The 17,295-nt window shown below is 36.3% G+C and overlaps 2 protein-coding genes across 2 annotated transcripts; one reads left to right on the top strand and one right to left on the bottom strand.

Moving 5' to 3' along the window:
• The first annotated feature begins 860 nt into the window (after window positions 1-860).
• LOC125190924 (tubulin beta-5 chain) lies at window positions 861-3,889 on the top strand. The gene is made up of 4 exons (XM_048088346.1): window positions 861-978; window positions 1,629-2,026; window positions 2,138-2,407; window positions 2,986-3,889. Exons 2-4 carry the CDS (start codon window positions 1,633-1,635, stop codon window positions 3,663-3,665), a joined length of 1,344 nt encoding a protein of 447 aa, XP_047944303.1. The 5' UTR covers window positions 861-978; window positions 1,629-1,632; the 3' UTR covers window positions 3,666-3,889.
• Window positions 3,890-13,772: 9,883 nt separating this feature from the next.
• On the bottom strand, window positions 13,773-17,112 carry LOC125190373 (probable mediator of RNA polymerase II transcription subunit 26b). Its single transcript, XM_048087659.1, has 9 exons — window positions 16,122-17,112; window positions 15,772-15,840; window positions 15,614-15,696; window positions 15,282-15,334; window positions 15,057-15,187; window positions 14,917-14,944; window positions 14,471-14,793; window positions 14,296-14,386; window positions 13,773-14,209 (listed from the first exon to the last, which is right to left on the bottom strand). The coding sequence occupies exons 1-9, from the start codon at window positions 16,590-16,592 to the stop codon at window positions 14,085-14,087; spliced, it is 1,374 nt and encodes a 457-aa protein (XP_047943616.1). The 5' UTR covers window positions 16,593-17,112; the 3' UTR covers window positions 13,773-14,084.
• Window positions 17,113-17,295: the final 183 nt, after the last annotated feature.

The following is a 17,295-nucleotide window of genomic DNA, read 5'->3' as shown; positions in this document are numbered from 1 at the left end:
TTAGTTCTAATTTAGTTTAGCATAAGAATAAGTTTTGACATACTATATATGGATGATTTATGGGTCTGAACCCTTATCATTAAGAATACAAAAATCAAAATGTAACGCTCCTCTAATAATCATTTGATGTTCCAAAATAAACAAGTTAACCTCTACGATTATTTCGTATGATAACGACGAACATTCCTGATTAGAGATCCATTTAAATATTGTTGGTCACAGGGCATTGTTGTCGAGTGACAAAAGGGCAAATCTGTATGAGTGTCATCTATTACTAATTTTGAGATTAATTTATAATTTTATTTGGATATGGAAAGCCAAATCAAATTCAATCACTTTTCAATATATTTTGCTACTTCAGTTTTAAGCTTGTTTGATCACATAAAATACGTCCAAATTTTATTTATAAAAGTTAACGCTTATTTTTATAAATGGAAATTAATTAATGATTTATTTGGATATAGAGAATATTTACAGATATTTAAAAAAAATAAAAAACATACACGTACCTATCAAAATCTCTAATTCAACTATGCTAAACGTCTTAATAATTGGGTTGTGTTTCATCCTAATTTAAGTAACAAATTAATTAATTACATTAATGATATTTTGTTTTTTCTTAGATCTTCAATTAAAAAAAATGAATCACTAACGTGCTTTGGATGTGAAGTTTTACCAATTTGAATAAAAATGAATTTTTTTTCACATAATAAAACAAAAAAGTTTGAATTAAATGAAACATCACTCTCTTAATAGGCCGATTCCATCTCAACCGTCCATAACTTAGATCATAAGCTCATCAGAAAGAGAGGGAACGAATGAGAGCCGTCGATGCTTCTGTCCACATATATAAAATCACTCTTAGGTCTGACATCTCACTCACACACTCTCTCTCACTAATTCACTCTCATCGATCGAGTAGAGATACTTCTTACTCGATCACCTGTTCATTTTCCTCTTCAGCTCGCAAATTTACAGGTTAATTTTCTTTCGATTTTGTATTACTGCAGCTCAGATCTGTGCTTCATTTGCTTGTATTTTATTTTTAATCATTTTTTGGTGCGCTGTTTTGGCTTACATTTATAGATTTTTGTGTCAAGCTTTGTGGAAATGAGGTCTCGATTATTGAATGTTTGTAGATCGTGTTCGTTGAATGAGCTAATGTCATTCCAGATTGAGCAAACTGTTATGTTTTCTACACTATTTTCTTAATTTGAGAACCGTCGATGAATTTTAGAATGATGTAGCGGCGGATCGCCTTCGCTTGATGCAGGTCTTTGTAAGTTCTAAGTTTTTCTATCGTAAATATGCAGATCTGATTGAGATCTGTGAGATTTCTTGTTGTGAATGTAGTTGCTGGCTTTTTCGACCTGGTGCGAGATCTGCTAGGAAAATGGAGATTTAGTTCAGGCATTTAGTTAGATGATGTGCGAAATATATCAGAAGTAAAAATATTTGAATTTGATTTCGTCGACTGTGTTAATTACTATTATTGTTCCTAAATGCATTTGGCTGCCAAAGATGATTCTGCCGATAAATTATTAGTGATTTAGCTGTCTTATTTTCTAATGGATGTTTATGATAAATGTCAATGCCTCTACTTCTTACCAATTCTTTTGAAATTATAGGAAAATGAGAGAAATCCTTCATGTTCAGGGAGGCCAATGCGGGAACCAGATTGGTTCCAAGTTTTGGGAGGTTGTTTGCGAAGAACACGGCATAGATCCAACTGGACGATATGCTGGTACTTCCGATTTGCAACTGGAGCGTGTCAATGTGTACTACAATGAGGCATCATGCGGCAGGTTTGTTCCTAGAGCTGTGCTTATGGATCTCGAGCCAGGAACCATGGACAGTGTCCGCACTGGACCATATGGTCAGATCTTCAGGCCGGATAACTTTGTTTTCGGCCAGTCTGGTGCTGGGAACAATTGGGCGAAAGGCCATTACACAGAGGGAGCTGAGCTGATCGACTCCGTTCTAGACGTAGTAAGAAAGGAGGCTGAGAATTGTGACTGCCTTCAAGGTGATCGGCGACAGACAAATCTACACTTTATAAGAAGTTTTTTTTGCTTTCTTGATGGACATCTTGGCGTGTTCTGACTATTTCTATTATCTCCGTGATTCATTTCAATAGGTTTCCAGGTGTGCCACTCACTTGGTGGAGGAACTGGTTCCGGTATGGGCACCCTGCTGATCTCTAAGATCAGGGAAGAATACCCTGATAGGATGATGTTGACATTTTCGGTGTTCCCTTCCCCCAAGGTCTCGGACACAGTGGTTGAGCCTTACAATGCCACCCTCTCAGTGCACCAACTTGTTGAGAATGCTGATGAATGCATGGTCCTCGACAATGAAGCTTTATATGATATTTGCTTTAGGACCCTCAAACTCACCACTCCTAGCTGTGAGTATATTTCACTAATACTTCATGCCTTTGCTTTATCTAGTGTTTCATAAAATACCTTTACCCCTGCTGCCTGCAATGATTTTATCTTTCACCTATTTTTTGCTTTTGGAATTGCATTTATATCATAAAAGAATCTTGAAAATGTTATGGCAGTACCTATCTACTTTCTTTGTTATAGGAAATATGTGGTTGTAATTTATGCTGATAATGAATAATCGTGGTGTTTTGTTGCTGAGTTGACTATAATAAAATGCTACACAAACCTAAATATGAAATGTTGTGCATGAACGCTGCTTCTTGTTGTCTTTCAACATGCATTCCGTGTTTCTATATGCTGCTATAAATTGATGAAAGTTTGCTAATGTGCTGTTTTATCTTTGGATAACTACCAAGCTCTTTTGCCTCTCAAGTTATATGCACTCTATTGATCAATGAAGTTTTTAGGTGTTTATGTATATCTACTTCATGACCTGGCTCATCGTTATTTGCACAAAACTGCTGCTATTAATATTTTCTTCCCAAAAGTTTGTATTTTTTTTGCTAACTTGCTTACATTCCTTTAACTTTTTATGCAGTTGGTGATCTGAACCACTTGATTTCTGCAACAATGAGTGGAGTTACTTGCTGCCTTCGATTCCCTGGTCAACTCAACTCTGATCTGCGGAAGCTTGCTGTTAACCTCATTCCATTCCCCCGTCTGCACTTTTTCATGGTGGGGTTCGCTCCTCTGACATCTCGTGGTTCTCAGCAATACCGTGCTCTGACTGTTCCAGAGCTTACCCAACAAATGTGGGATTCCAAGAACATGATGTGTGCTGCTGACCCACGCCATGGGCGTTACCTCACTGCCTCAGCCATGTTCCGGGGAAAAATGAGCACCAAGGAAGTCGATGAGCAGATGATCAACGTCCAGAACAAGAACTCTTCCTACTTTGTGGAGTGGATCCCCAACAACGTGAAATCCAGTGTCTGTGACATCCCGCCAAGGGGTCTCTCAATGGCATCAACCTTCATTGGGAACTCAACCTCCATTCAAGAGATGTTCAGAAGAGTGAGCGAGCAGTTCACAGCCATGTTCAGGAGGAAGGCTTTCTTGCATTGGTACACTGGTGAAGGAATGGATGAGATGGAGTTCACCGAGGCTGAGAGCAACATGAACGACCTTGTCTCCGAGTACCAGCAGTACCAGGATGCTACAGCGGACGATGAAGATGAGTACGATCAGGACGAAGAGGCCGAGGAGGATGACATGTGAAGAAGAAAATAGAGCCGCCCACTCGACTGTCCCCTACCTTGTTTGCTTCGTTACATGTGTTTGGAAATACTTAATATGCCGTTATTTCTGCCGTGAGTGCCTGAAAACTATCTGTTTTTCTTCGCCCCAATGGTTAGTATTGGCTACATGAAAAAGTGTGGGGAGAGTTTGTGGAGTTAATATGAGTGTATTGTGGAGTTAATATCAGTGTGTTGTATGTTTGATTCGTAGCGTATTATTCTCTCTTCTGTGCGATTTCTGCCTATCCTTAAAAACGCGTTTTACAAATATATTGGGTTTCATCGAGAAGTGGCCATGTGCTTTTATACTTGAATTTGCATGTGGTTTCTTCTAAAGAATACACCATCTATCTGTGTCTCGAGAATCTCTCCGTCATATACTCCTATTAGTTAATTTAGTTGGATCAAATTTCACGCATGATTGGATGTAGAGTTTATTTTATTGGTATTTACTATTAAGTGGAGTATTGTTTACATCTGTGTATTTAGACTTTATTACTTCTATAAACATAGCCCAAACTTGGCTGAATGTATTGTTGGGCTTTAGCCCATTCACTTATCTTAAGTGTTGTTAAGAATGAAAATGATAGATTTGACGATTTAAAGTGGTAGTTATGAGTGTTTGCAATTACAAAAAAGTCGAAAATAAAAGTGATGGAAAAATGACAGTCGTTTTGAATAAAGTGATGGCTCTTTATCTTTGTATTTTTTGTCATTTACTAAGAAGACAGTACTCCATAAACATTTAAGTGATTTAGATAGTTTGATAAAGAGGATAAATAAATAAAATATAATAAACATATATATTGTAGATTTTTTTTAATAATAGAATTTCAAGATAGATGAGATATCTATCTTATTTTTTAAACTATGAAATTTGCACGTTTATTATCTTAAAAAAATTATGATGGAAAATTTCAGACTTTGATATATTTATATGAGTGAACTACAAAAATAGTCCCTGGACTATGCATTTATCTCGCCAGACAACCCTGGACTTTAAAAATATCCCCAGACAACCCTGGACTAAGCGTTTATCTCAAAATTGGTCCTTTTTCACTGTTTCGTACCGAAACTACCCTTTTAGGGGTTTGGGCATTTTCGGAAGTTCAAAAAATTCACGTTTTCAGTTGTCAGCACATTTAATGATTGTGCAGGTTGTCTCATTATATTAATAATTCTCTCATTCTCTCTCTCACCTTGTATCCTCCATCTCTCTTCTCTTCCCTTCTTCTTCTTCCCCTTCCTTCCTTCCTTCTGCAGAAGTCGAGAAAACATCTCGACTCAAGAAAGAAATCAAAATGTCTTCGCTGTTTGTACAAAATCCAGTGATAGAGGAGGTGGGACTGGTTGTAGGTGGCTCCGATTTGAGTACAAAAATTGTTTGTGCCGGCAAAGAGCGATTCTCAAAATCTAATGGAATGTTGTATTTCGTTTGCGAGAAAAAGGGCATCCCAAGTGTGTGGATTTTGAAGGTTGCAATTACTTGGTTGAGCATGGTGGGCGTGAAGACGAAGTTGGAAGACAAGATGAAGTTGATTTTGAATTATCTCCAAATCGTGTTGAAGGTGGAAGTAAAGTTAAAGATTGTATTTTGGTGTTATTTGTTGGGTTTTGGTTGATTGTTTCGTTTGTAGCCATTATGGTGAGTTTGATGAAGTAGGTTTTCACCTGTAGATTGCAGTTTGTGGGAAAAAAAATTGGTGAAGTAGTGCGTGAAACTTGGGAAGAATTGTAGTGTTCCAAATCAATGTAATTTGATTTTGATGTATGTGTTCTAATTAATGAGTATTAATTTTTGAAGTTTCATGTTTGTTTCAGATATTGTGATTGCAGTTTGTGGGAAAAAAATTTGGTGATGAAGTTCGTGAAAGTTGGGGAAGAATTGTAGTGTTCAAATCAATGTAATTTGATTTTGATTTATGTGCTCTAAGTACCGAGTCTTAATTTTTGAAGTTTCAAGTTTGTTTCATATATTTCTAAATTGAGTAATGAAATTAACCATGTCATGAGTGAATGGGTTTTTCTTCGATGGGTATGAAATGGATACGACATATACGCATCGAAAAAAAAACTGTTCACTAGTTAGAGAATGGAGTGAGCTGGAGATGTTACTGAAATGAATCTTGTTGAAATAATATCGGATGTAGTACTCGACTTAATCAACGCAAATAATATCAAATTTGATACCTGGTAGTTATATCCGGTGTAGTCCCAAATTTTAATATCATATTGAGTTTGAAGAAATATCAATTGCAGTCCCAAGTAGAGTACTGTACATTTTAGACTATTTTAGACTGTTGAAAATTTTAACTTTTTCAATCTGTCAGCCTCACCCGAATTTGCATGTACTATCAAATATACACATATACCAAATATGATATTAATTAATAAAGATGATATTATTTTCCAAACCAAATATGACATATTAGTTTCGAACTGATATGTCTAATTCGATCAGTACCCAATGATCAGCCAAATACGCGTTCAAATCATCCAACTTCCAACGAACTCATTCAACTCATTGAACCCTACATTATCAACCAATATAAACACCTACACAACCCGATACATACGCCTAAACACAATAAAATGGAGAAAAACAGAAATCCAAACACACACATTAGTGGAAAATAGTCTGAAGAAAAGCTGATAAGTATTTTTGCAAGGTTAAAGCGCCCTCAAAATGCAAACGAAACTAGATTTCCAGCATTGATTAATTACCAGACGTTGGACATTTTGAGTGAAAATGCTTATTTCATACTTCTACTTCGGAGAGAGTGATTTTCATATTCTTTTTTTTTATTCAGAGAAAGAATCGAAATCTTTTTTTTTCAATCAAAATACAACATCACAACCTTCAAACCTTCAAAATTAATAAAATTCCTAACTTACACCTTACAAACACATAATCAAATAAAATTCACGCCAATAAAAGATTCCCCAAAACTCACTAACTGCAGTCTATCTAACAAATCAACTTCGTCCGACCTTTCCCTCAACCCCACCTTCGCGCCGAATCTGCCAAACCAAGTTAAAATCTACACAATTCGGATAACACCACCGAAATTAAACCTTTGCCCTTTTTCTCGCAATAATCCATTTCAGTCGAGATGTTGCGTCGACTTTTGCAGAATAAGAGAGATGGAGGAGAGAAGGTGAGAGAGAGATGGAGGAGCTAGATACTTCAGAATCAACATCGTCTTCTATTCCAACTTCGTCTTCACGCCCACCTTGCTCAATCAAGTAATTGCAGCCTTCAAAATCCACACACTTGGGATGACACCACCGAAAATACTTGCAGCCTCCAACCAACCTTAACCTTTTGCTTGCAAAAGGGATACAACATTCCATTTGATTCCTTTCTTGAGTCGAGATGTTTTCTCGACTTTTGCAGAAGGAAGGAAGGGGAGGAAGAAGAAGGGAAGAGAAGAGAGATGGAGGAGAGAAGGTGAGAGAGAGAATGAGAGAGTTATTAATATATTGAGACAACCTGCACAATCATTAAATGTGCTGACAACTGAAAACATGAATTTTTTGAACTTCCGAAAATGCCCAAACCCCTAAAAGGGTAGTTTCGGTACGAAACAGTGAAAAAGGATCAATTTTGAGATAAACGCTTAGTCCAGGGTTGTCTGGGGATATTTTTAAAGTCCAGGATTGTCTGGCGAGATAAATGCATAGTCCAGGGACTATTTTTGTAGTTCACTCTTGCATTTAAGGTCATTCTCCATTTATTCTTTCCCAAATTTCCCTTCAACTCATTAACATCATATTTAATCTAAGTTAATTGATATTTTCAAATCGAACAAAACATTACAATTTTTCTTAAAATTTTCAATTTTCAATGTGTATAAAAATATAATATACATATACATATAATATAATTATAAAAATACACATTAATTTTTTAAAATTAATACTGTGCACATCACATTTACTAAAAATAGTAATAATAATGATATAATTATAACTAGTTTAATCACCCGATGCACAGACCAAATAGCTTTCATGCACATTCACAATAAATCAATAAAAACAGTAAGAAAAAAATATTATTACATGGAATTTAGAAATTACAAATGTGTATATAATAGTAAAACTTTATTAGACAGCTAAAAATATAAAATTAAGAGTGAACTACAAAAATAGTCCCTGGACTATGCATTTATCTCGCCAGACAACCCTGGACTTTAAAAATATCCCCAGACAACCCTGGACTAAGCGTTTATCTCAAAATTGGTCCTTTTTCACTGTTTCGTACCGAAAATACCCTTTTAGGGCTTTGGGCATTTTCGGAAGTTCAAAAAAATCACTTTTTCAGATGTCAGCACATTTAATGATTTGTTGCAGGTTGTGTCATTATATTAATCCAGATGTCTTTCTCTCTCTCATTCTTTCTCTCACCTTCTCTCCTCCATCTCTAACTCACCATAATGGCTACAAACGAAACAATCACAACGAAAACCCAACAAATAACACCAAAATATAATCTTTAACTTTACTTCCACCTTCAACACGATTTGTAGATAATTCAGAATCAACTTCATCTTGTCTTCCAACTTCGTCTTCACGCCCACCATGCTCAACCAAGTAATTGCAGCCTTCAAAATCCACACACTTGGGATGACACCACCGAAAATACTTGCAGCCTCCAATCTTGCCCTTTTTCTCGCAAACGAAATACAACATTCCATTTGATTCCTTTATTGGATCAACAACGATTTTGAGAATCGCTCTTTGCCGGCACAGACAATTTTCGTACTCAAATCGGAGCCAACTACAACCAGTCCTGCCTCCTCCATCAATCGATTTTGTAACAGAAAGCGAAGACATTTTGATTTCTTTCTTGAGTCGAGATGTTTTCTCGACTTTTGCAGAAGAAAGAAAGGGGAGGAAGAAGAAGGGAAGAGAAGAGAGATGGAGGAGAGAAGGTGAGAGAAAGAATGAGAGAGAGAAAGACATCTGGATTAATATAATGACACAACCTGCAACAAATCATTAAATGTGCTGACATCTGAAAAAGTGATTTTTTTGAACTTCCGAAAATGCCCAAAGCCCTAAAAGGGTATTTTCGGTACGAAACAGTGAAAAAGGACCAATTTTGAGATAAACGCTTAGTCCAGGGTTGTCTGGGGATATTTTTAAAGTCCAGGGTTGTCTGGCGAGATAAATGCATAGTCCAGGGACTATTTTTGTAGTTCACTCTATTTATATTTGACGAATTGAGACTGTTTACTTTCTTATTTACCCTTAAAATTCCATAGAGGGTATATTAGGCACTGTAATTACTCTCTCTCTTCTACAATTCGTTATTTTATTACTCCTCTTTCTACAATGTTATTTAGTGATTAAAAAACAATAGTAGGAAAGTAAATAAAATAAAATAAAATAATTATTCTTTTTAAGTATGTTTCAGATAAAATAAACGCCCCAAAATGAAAAATCTAAAGTAGAGAAAGGCACACGTGTCATCGGATAGTTCAGAGCATATCTCACATATTGAATAAAATTTTGTTTACAATGCGTTAAGAAAACGTTTCTCTAAAAAAAAAATGGCAAAAGCCATACACAAATCAAGATAAGAGAGTGAATTAGAATTAACAAGATAAGTCATCCAACAATAAGTTATTATGGCTTATATTTTATTTTATTTTAATTATATACATTATCTAAGTACTTCCTCGTTCGATAGTAATAGAGTCATTTGGTCATTTTAGTACGTTCTATAGTAATAGAGTCATTTTAAAAGTCAACAAATTTTTTCACATTTACTTTACCCTCTCTTACTTTTTTTCTCTCCTCATCTCTCTACCTTTTTCATTTTCCACTTTATTCTCCCTTTACGTAACTCACCTAACGTGTCAAAAAGAAACGCCTCCATTACTATGGAATTGAGGGAGTAGAAGTAGCTAAATCCAAGACCAAATGTTTGGATGATTTATTTTATTCTGAGTAACGGCCACTACGATTAGGGGTGGAAGTAGTAGTACATTTATTTGGACAAGCTGAAATAAACTTTTTTACGACAATGAAAAGTGAAAAAAAAAGGTGCTAAAACTTACATAAAGAATAAGGCTCTGTTCGATATCACAGAATTAGACATGCGGATTGAAATTGGAGCTTCCAATTCCAAATCCAATGTTCGGTACCACAAAATATTTGGATTTTGAATTGAATTACAATTTCAATTCCTCTCAATTCCACAATTTGAATTTCCAAATGAGAAGTAGATAATTAGAATTTTGAGTAATAATAAAATTGCACTTTCACACACAACACACACATGCACACTCCTACACACACACCTGCACAAACACACACACACACACACCTGCACATACAAACACACACACCTGCACATACAAACACACACACACACACACCTGCTTACACACCCCTGCACATACACACACACACACCCCTGCACCTGCGCGCGCGCGCGCACACACCTGCACACAGTCACACACACCACACACACCACACACACACCCTTGCACATACACACACACGACACACACCTACACACCCCTGCACATACACACACGACACACACCTGCACATTACTGCACACACACACACACACACGACACACACCTACACATTCATGCGCACATAAACACAAACCCATGCACATACACACATCAGCCCCCACACATACACGCACTAGCCCACACACACACCTGCCCACACACATAACACATACCGGCAAGACACACACTACATAATTTTTTTGAATTCTATTTCTCATCAATTATCATTTAACCGAACAAAGGATTTGGAATTTAATTATAATTCAATTCTTTCAAATTCAATTCCGTAGAATTCTAGTTCCAATTCAATTCCAATTCCGTGTACCGAACGAACCTTAATTATTTTGGATTGGGATGTTTCACCCCCTGTATGAGATCCGCCCATAACTGCAACAAAACTTGTGGCTCAACAATAAATCTTGGAGTATCATATTGATACAGGATTGCCGGCCATTTTTGTCAATTGATGCAATGCTTAATAATGGTTAAAAAATGAAGTGGTATATGTTGATGTAGGTTAAAGACATTCATGAACGCTGCTCCTACTATTTATGTGTCTTAAGTACAATTTATTTTTTCCTTGATCACTAATCACCACAATCTTGCAACACGATGCACTATGTATTACTCCATCTTTCCACAAATAGGAGTCTCAATTCTTTTCGGTATGAATTTAAAAAATAATAATTAAGAAAATTCGGTGGAAGAAACTTAATAGAATATGAATCTTACTTGTATATAACATTAGTTTTAAACGCTATATGAGTGCATTAAGTTAGTGGAATGTGAGATTCTTAACAATTTATAATCGTTATGAACTGAAACTCCTATTTATGGACGGATAAAAATAGAAAAACAAGACTCCTATTCGCGGACGGAGGGAGTACTTCACATTCGGGCCGGGTGGAGTAACATATGCATTTAGGGCATCAACAATAGCGCTAGAATTCCGGCCGGCCGCATGCGGCGGAATTTCCGACACTATTGAAAGGGGGAAAAGGGGAGAGTTGGCCGGCCGTGTTTCACCCGGCGGGTGGCGGGATTTCCGGCCCTATTGTAGCCGGTTCCCATCGCGGAATCCAATGTGGACTTCAAACTTATTTTTTTTATTATTATTTTTTTTTGAAAAATGAGGGAAGATTGTGACCTAAAGTCGACTATAGTCTATTTGTAGGACCACCCACAATATGAGCATAGGATAAGCTGTAAATTGTAATAGTAGTAGTTTTGGATTGATCTCATTCATTTCTGCCGTCAGAAAAGGTGGGACTACCTTAGTCAAATGCGTGTCTCGCCCATATAGGCACGTTATATTATTGAACAAATGTTAAATTGTGTTTTGAAATTTACTATATAAGGAAATTATATATAGTAGTACAAGTTTATTTTAATTCATTAAATTGGGAGCAAGATTTGAATCGTAAACTTTAATTTTTACTGTAACGATCACAATACATGAACCAGTCGCTTTCCCACCATTACCAACATAAAAAGAAAGCCAATGATTCCACTACGAATTTATGATGGAAGACAGCATACTACAAGCATTATCAACATCAAATGCTAAATTATTAGCTGCCCATTATCAACACCCAAGTACTTCTTTGATTGGACGATTTTCTTGTATATATTATACTAGTAATAATAGTATGCTATTTCCATTTTTTGTATGAAGAATTCAATGAAAATACAAACTGTAATAATAGTAGGAATTCAATTAATGAGGAATTAATAAATTTGTCCTACTTTTATTTGTGGTCAATCTATTAGTATTATGTTGTTTTGCTTCAAAATATGTATAGATATTCATATTAGTGTCGAGGGCTCAACATATTCTTGATTTAATTCTTTTTTGCCTCTGTTATTAGAGTTATCCCCACTTATTTTCACCAAATCCAAACTCATTTTAATATAAATGTCGTACTATTAAATAGTAGCAATAGCAATTTTATTTTAACTATTTATATCAAACTGAATTTAAAAGAATATTCTATATATCTACTTGCTTTTTATACTCATAAAATAAAAATAAGTTATTTAGGTTTATTATAATGTTAACCCAAGAATGAATATATCTTATTTAAAAACCAAAATGGATGAGTATTGTAGTAATACTATTAAAGCCATTTTCCTATTCTATTTGGGGTTTTATAGTATTTTATTAGAGAGAATTTTAGGTTGAACAAGACAATGCACCTTATCCTTTACAAAAATTTTTTGCTGAAAGTTAGGGTATATTTTTCCAAGATACCACTATAAATTTAAATTTTCTATACTTACTTATTCTATACTTACTTTTTGACCTTTTCATTTCCTTGACCTTGAGATACATGAGAAAAAGTAATATAGCATGTTTAAAATTTTCTCTCTGGTCAGGTCATTATTGGATATGCTCTTCTCTTCTGATTCTACAGAATGGCTAAAAATGGAATATATTTCAATTGGATCATTTATCTGTCAGGAATAATTGTGAAGCCCAATTTAGTTAGTAAAATGATTTCATTTCAATTTATAAATGCTGCAATTAAATGATATTCCATTTCAATCAGTATCATTAATTATCCCCTGACAGATAAATGCTGAACATCAGTTTCCTTTCCCCCTGAATAACAATATAGTAGTAAGCTTCACTTCCATAAAATGATTTGATTTCAATTAATAAATTGAAAATTCGAATTACTGTACATGATGACGAGTTAGAATTTAAGCTTCACTTTCATAATAATAACGAAGCCCAAATTATTTAATAAATATGATCCCATTTCAATTAATAAATTGAATTTTCAAATTACTGTGATCATGAGGTGAATATGAAAATTATTGCGGTCTCTTAAGAAAAATGAAATATAGAGAGAACAGTGGAAGGATTACGCAGCAAAAAAGGTTGGAGATCCAAGATCGGTAAAACGTTGAATAAAATATTGAAAATTGAAAAACCTAATTAAAAAATATTGCAACATGATGTACCCAAAATTGTGATTTTGGTCAAAATTGTAGGCAGCTAGAGAAATTGGGACCACTATAACATGTTGCAATCTTCATCGGTCAAAAATCTCATTTTATTTCATTCATTGTCTATTATATACCTATATGCATTTGTAGCAAATAACCACGTGAAATACAAAATTCAATAAAATAATCCAACCATAGGCTAATAGCAATTTTCCTTATTCTGGATAGATCTTGATAATTTTGTTGGGGTTGTTATATTTAATTGATTAATTTTTATATACGTTGAATATGGGAATGGGGGTGTAGTTGAGTCAATAATAATAATTCATAAACTATAATATCATAGAAAGCAAGAATTGGTCAATTTCATAGGCGTGGACCCTAAACTAGGGCACCCCATGTTGGAATTGGACCTTTTCTTACAAAATCAAGATTTGTGTTTTCATAAAAAGGGGAAAGAAAAGAGATCAGTCATGCATATTGTTCAACCAATCCAACACAAACAACCAACTCCTATGTTTTAAAAACCATGATTCAAACTCAATAAGCAAAAACAAAAAGTCAAATGGATGACATGACTCAAAAAAAATGGATGACATGACTCAATGTAATAGTCCAATGTACTTCATTTATGCGCTAAAAAATCCCTCCCAATTCTTTACAAACAAAAAATTGTAGTATCTAAAAGGAGGCCATAGTTTAATGTTGCATAGCAATCACATTGCTTTATGCATTTGTAAAAATGATCAACTGCAATATTTCTATCCTACATAGATCTATATCGCTCGGGGAGTCTCGTTTCCCCTAGAGTAACCGGGAGGTTAGCGACTCCACTCCACTCCACTCCGCTCACCATGGTTTAGGTGGGAAGGGAACTCGAGATTATTAGAACTATGGTTAGGGGATTATGACAGTTACCACCGGCCCAGTGCCCATTGCCTGTTTTGGTTGCCCTGCCTTGTATTCTGGTTCCCTCGGCCAAGACTCTGCTTCGGGAGGTCACGCAGCTCGACTACTTGTATCGTTCTCTGCTTCTTGGCTGTCGAGAATTCACAAACACGCGAATTTAAAAAATTGTACATCACATTGATAGGGAAAGTACATTGTGCTATCTAACTAACTAACCTTTTTCGGCTTCTTGATAGCGCTCGTGAAGCTTCCTCTTAGCATCCTCCAGTTTCATCTGATGTGAAGCCCCGTTGACACGATTCAACTTCTGGTACAAGAAATACAACGAACATTGAGGTTAGGGTTTCAAATTTGTTAGAACGAGCAGACTACCTACGAAGGGAGTGCATACCTCTTGTTGTTGAGTAGGTGGTTTCTTTGGAATTGTGCCGTGTTGCTGGGCCTTGAAGACATAGTTTCCATTTGGTTGCGCGACTGGATTAGGTCTCCTGGTGCCCATCTCATTGCTGGGAGGCTTCGGCCTGGCTGGTGTGTTCGGTTTCAAGGGAGGAGATTGTTTTTTCGTCATAGATTCTTGATTCCTCCGGTTTCCAGCCTTCAAGTCCTTGGGAGGAACTCTCGAATCGTTTGGACTCTCAGATTTCCTTGTGGGAATGTCAGTTCGTGTTCTGCCATTTTTCTGGTTCTTGTTGAATTCCCCACAGTTTTGAAGATCTGAAACAAGTCGAGCAACAACCCGAATTAAATCATGAATCTCGCTTGGGGAATTCCGACAAAGAACCATATAGCATAAGGCGGAAACAGAAAGAATTCGAGCAATAAGAAAAGATTACTCACTTCCATCATCATCCATGCCATCAAAGAACTTCACGAATCGAATTGGCACAAGATATAAAATGAAGGTCATGTCAGTCAACGTGCAAATTATTTCATTCGAGAACTTTCTAAACATAAACAAGAGGGAAACTATTTAATACCTGCGACCACTCCATTGATGTTGGAGCCGCAAAGAAAGCTCCTTCGTCTAGAGGAGGAGACGGAAGCCCTTCTTCTTCCTCTTCCTCTTCTTCAACGCCAGATGTTTTTCCAGTCTCAGTAGTATTCGCACCTACAGAGAAGGAATAACGCATAAATTCGTAAGCCAGACTAACGACCAAGATTCTTGATTCCCGACTTTTTAAAAGCCGTTTTAGGTCAAGTACCTGCAATGGCTGTCATAGCACTAACCCACTCGTCAACCATGAGTTTCCAGTCCCTGAATTTAGGGGTACGGATCAGAACACTTATCAACGAAATTAAATATCTTGCATTGCCTAAACGGGGCTGACCAAAGTAATTACAACGCAACGTGTCAACCGAATCCGTTCATTTAATGTCAAAATAGTACGAACCGGGCAATGAGACCACCACGTGTAACGTAACAATTAAAATCACCGCTATCTAATAATCAATGCAGCACCAATCAAGAATAGTAAATCAACACCAACGAACTAAAGCCAGCACGACAATGCAGCTGAGAGACGAGATCACTTACTCAACTAGTCGCCTAACAAGATTCCGAATCTCCTTTGATCCATGCTTACGCAGAGCATTAACAGATTTCCCAATCTCTGTTGTCTGAAGTAGAAACAAAATCAGTTAGAATCTGTATCACAACAATGCAGAATCACTTTTCCGCTCGAAAACACAAACCTTTAGGATCTCCACAGACAACGGCATCAACTGCAGCCGCCTCAGTGATTCAAACAGCACCTCTTCAGACTGCCAACAAACAACATGCTCTAATAAATAAACCAAATCTAGCAAGCAATTTAGTCCAAACCCTACACCAAACAAATCACTCCCACAAATATATCATAACCATAAATGGACAAACACTACACTACCAACTATCTCTCAAGTTCATTCAAGAAAACAACCTACTGCTAGATCATAGCTGTTCACACAATAAGAATGACTACAATTCAAGAAATTATGAAAAAGGGGAAACTGTATCATCAATCAAACAATGAACAACAACATAGTAAGAGCAAGCAAACAACCTTTCCTTCCCTCTCATCAATAACCTCTTTGATCCTAGCAACCTCTTCAAGAAACTGAGTTTCCTCCTCAATCTCAGCAGTGAGTGCTTCAACATCAGCATATTCTTGATCACGAGCCTGATTATCGGCATTCACCTCCATCACCCCTGTGTGATCATCATCACCAACTTCTACTCCACTTCTACTGTTGCTGCTCACTTTGCTCCCCTTTGAATCTTTACCATCAACAACAATTTCCTTCACACAATCATCAAACGCAACACAGAGCTCAGCGTTGTTGCAGCCTATGCACTTTGCCGTCAGTGTACATGTGAAGAGCATCTCAGCAATCCGATCCCTCTTCAACTTGAAATCAAAAGGGAAATCAGAAGCGGCAACCATGATTGCATGCTCAATTACGCTGAATATATCGGAATTCGCGGTGGTGAAATAATCTCTCCATTTATCCAGAGACATCAGATTCCTGGTCATGGTGGAGAACTGGAAAAAAGATTCAATTTTCCCACAAAACCCTTCTCCCAAATTAGAGAGATTACTCCTTTTCTTAGTCAAAGGTTCGATTTTGATGGCTCCCACAAACCTAATACTGGATTGTTCTTCAAGGGAAGGGTAAAGTTTGGTGCCTTTTTCTTTCCTTTTCCCCCCTCTTTCCAATCAGTTCTGACTCAACAAAGAAAAATCAAGGAAAAATTCAATTCAGATAATCAACTCCAATTTCTTCCCAGGAAACCTAAACAACAATCTATTGAAATCAGCAATCCACTTCAAGAAATGCTCTAATCTGAGAATCAGTAGTTAATCTAGAAAAGGAATGAAGCAAAAACTAATGTGTTTGAATGGAGAAATGGAGAGTTTGCCGGTTTAGGGAATTCGGAGAGGAATATATGTCATGGTGGATTTAACTCTCTCTCTCTCTCAAGACAAGAGAATACAGGATGCTGCTCAGAAACAGGGGGGAGAGAGAGAGGAGAGAGAATGATTAAATTAATACTACTCCTACTATTGTTGCCCTTTACATTTGCAAAGTGCAATTATATCTCTTTTCCATTTCTATTTTCAGTTAATGAGCGAATAAAAGCGGATAATCACGGTGAAAATAGAAAAGGATTGCGTTTATTCATTCAAATGTCCGATTTTCTTACAGGAACCGTTTGGCAGTAAAAAACCCATTTTT

The sequence above is a fragment of the Salvia hispanica genome, chromosome 5, assembly GCF_023119035.1.
Source record: "Salvia hispanica cultivar TCC Black 2014 chromosome 5, UniMelb_Shisp_WGS_1.0, whole genome shotgun sequence".
Classification (NCBI taxonomy): domain Eukaryota; kingdom Viridiplantae; phylum Streptophyta; class Magnoliopsida; order Lamiales; family Lamiaceae; genus Salvia; species Salvia hispanica.
This window is presented reverse-complemented; position numbering and strand designations above follow the sequence as displayed.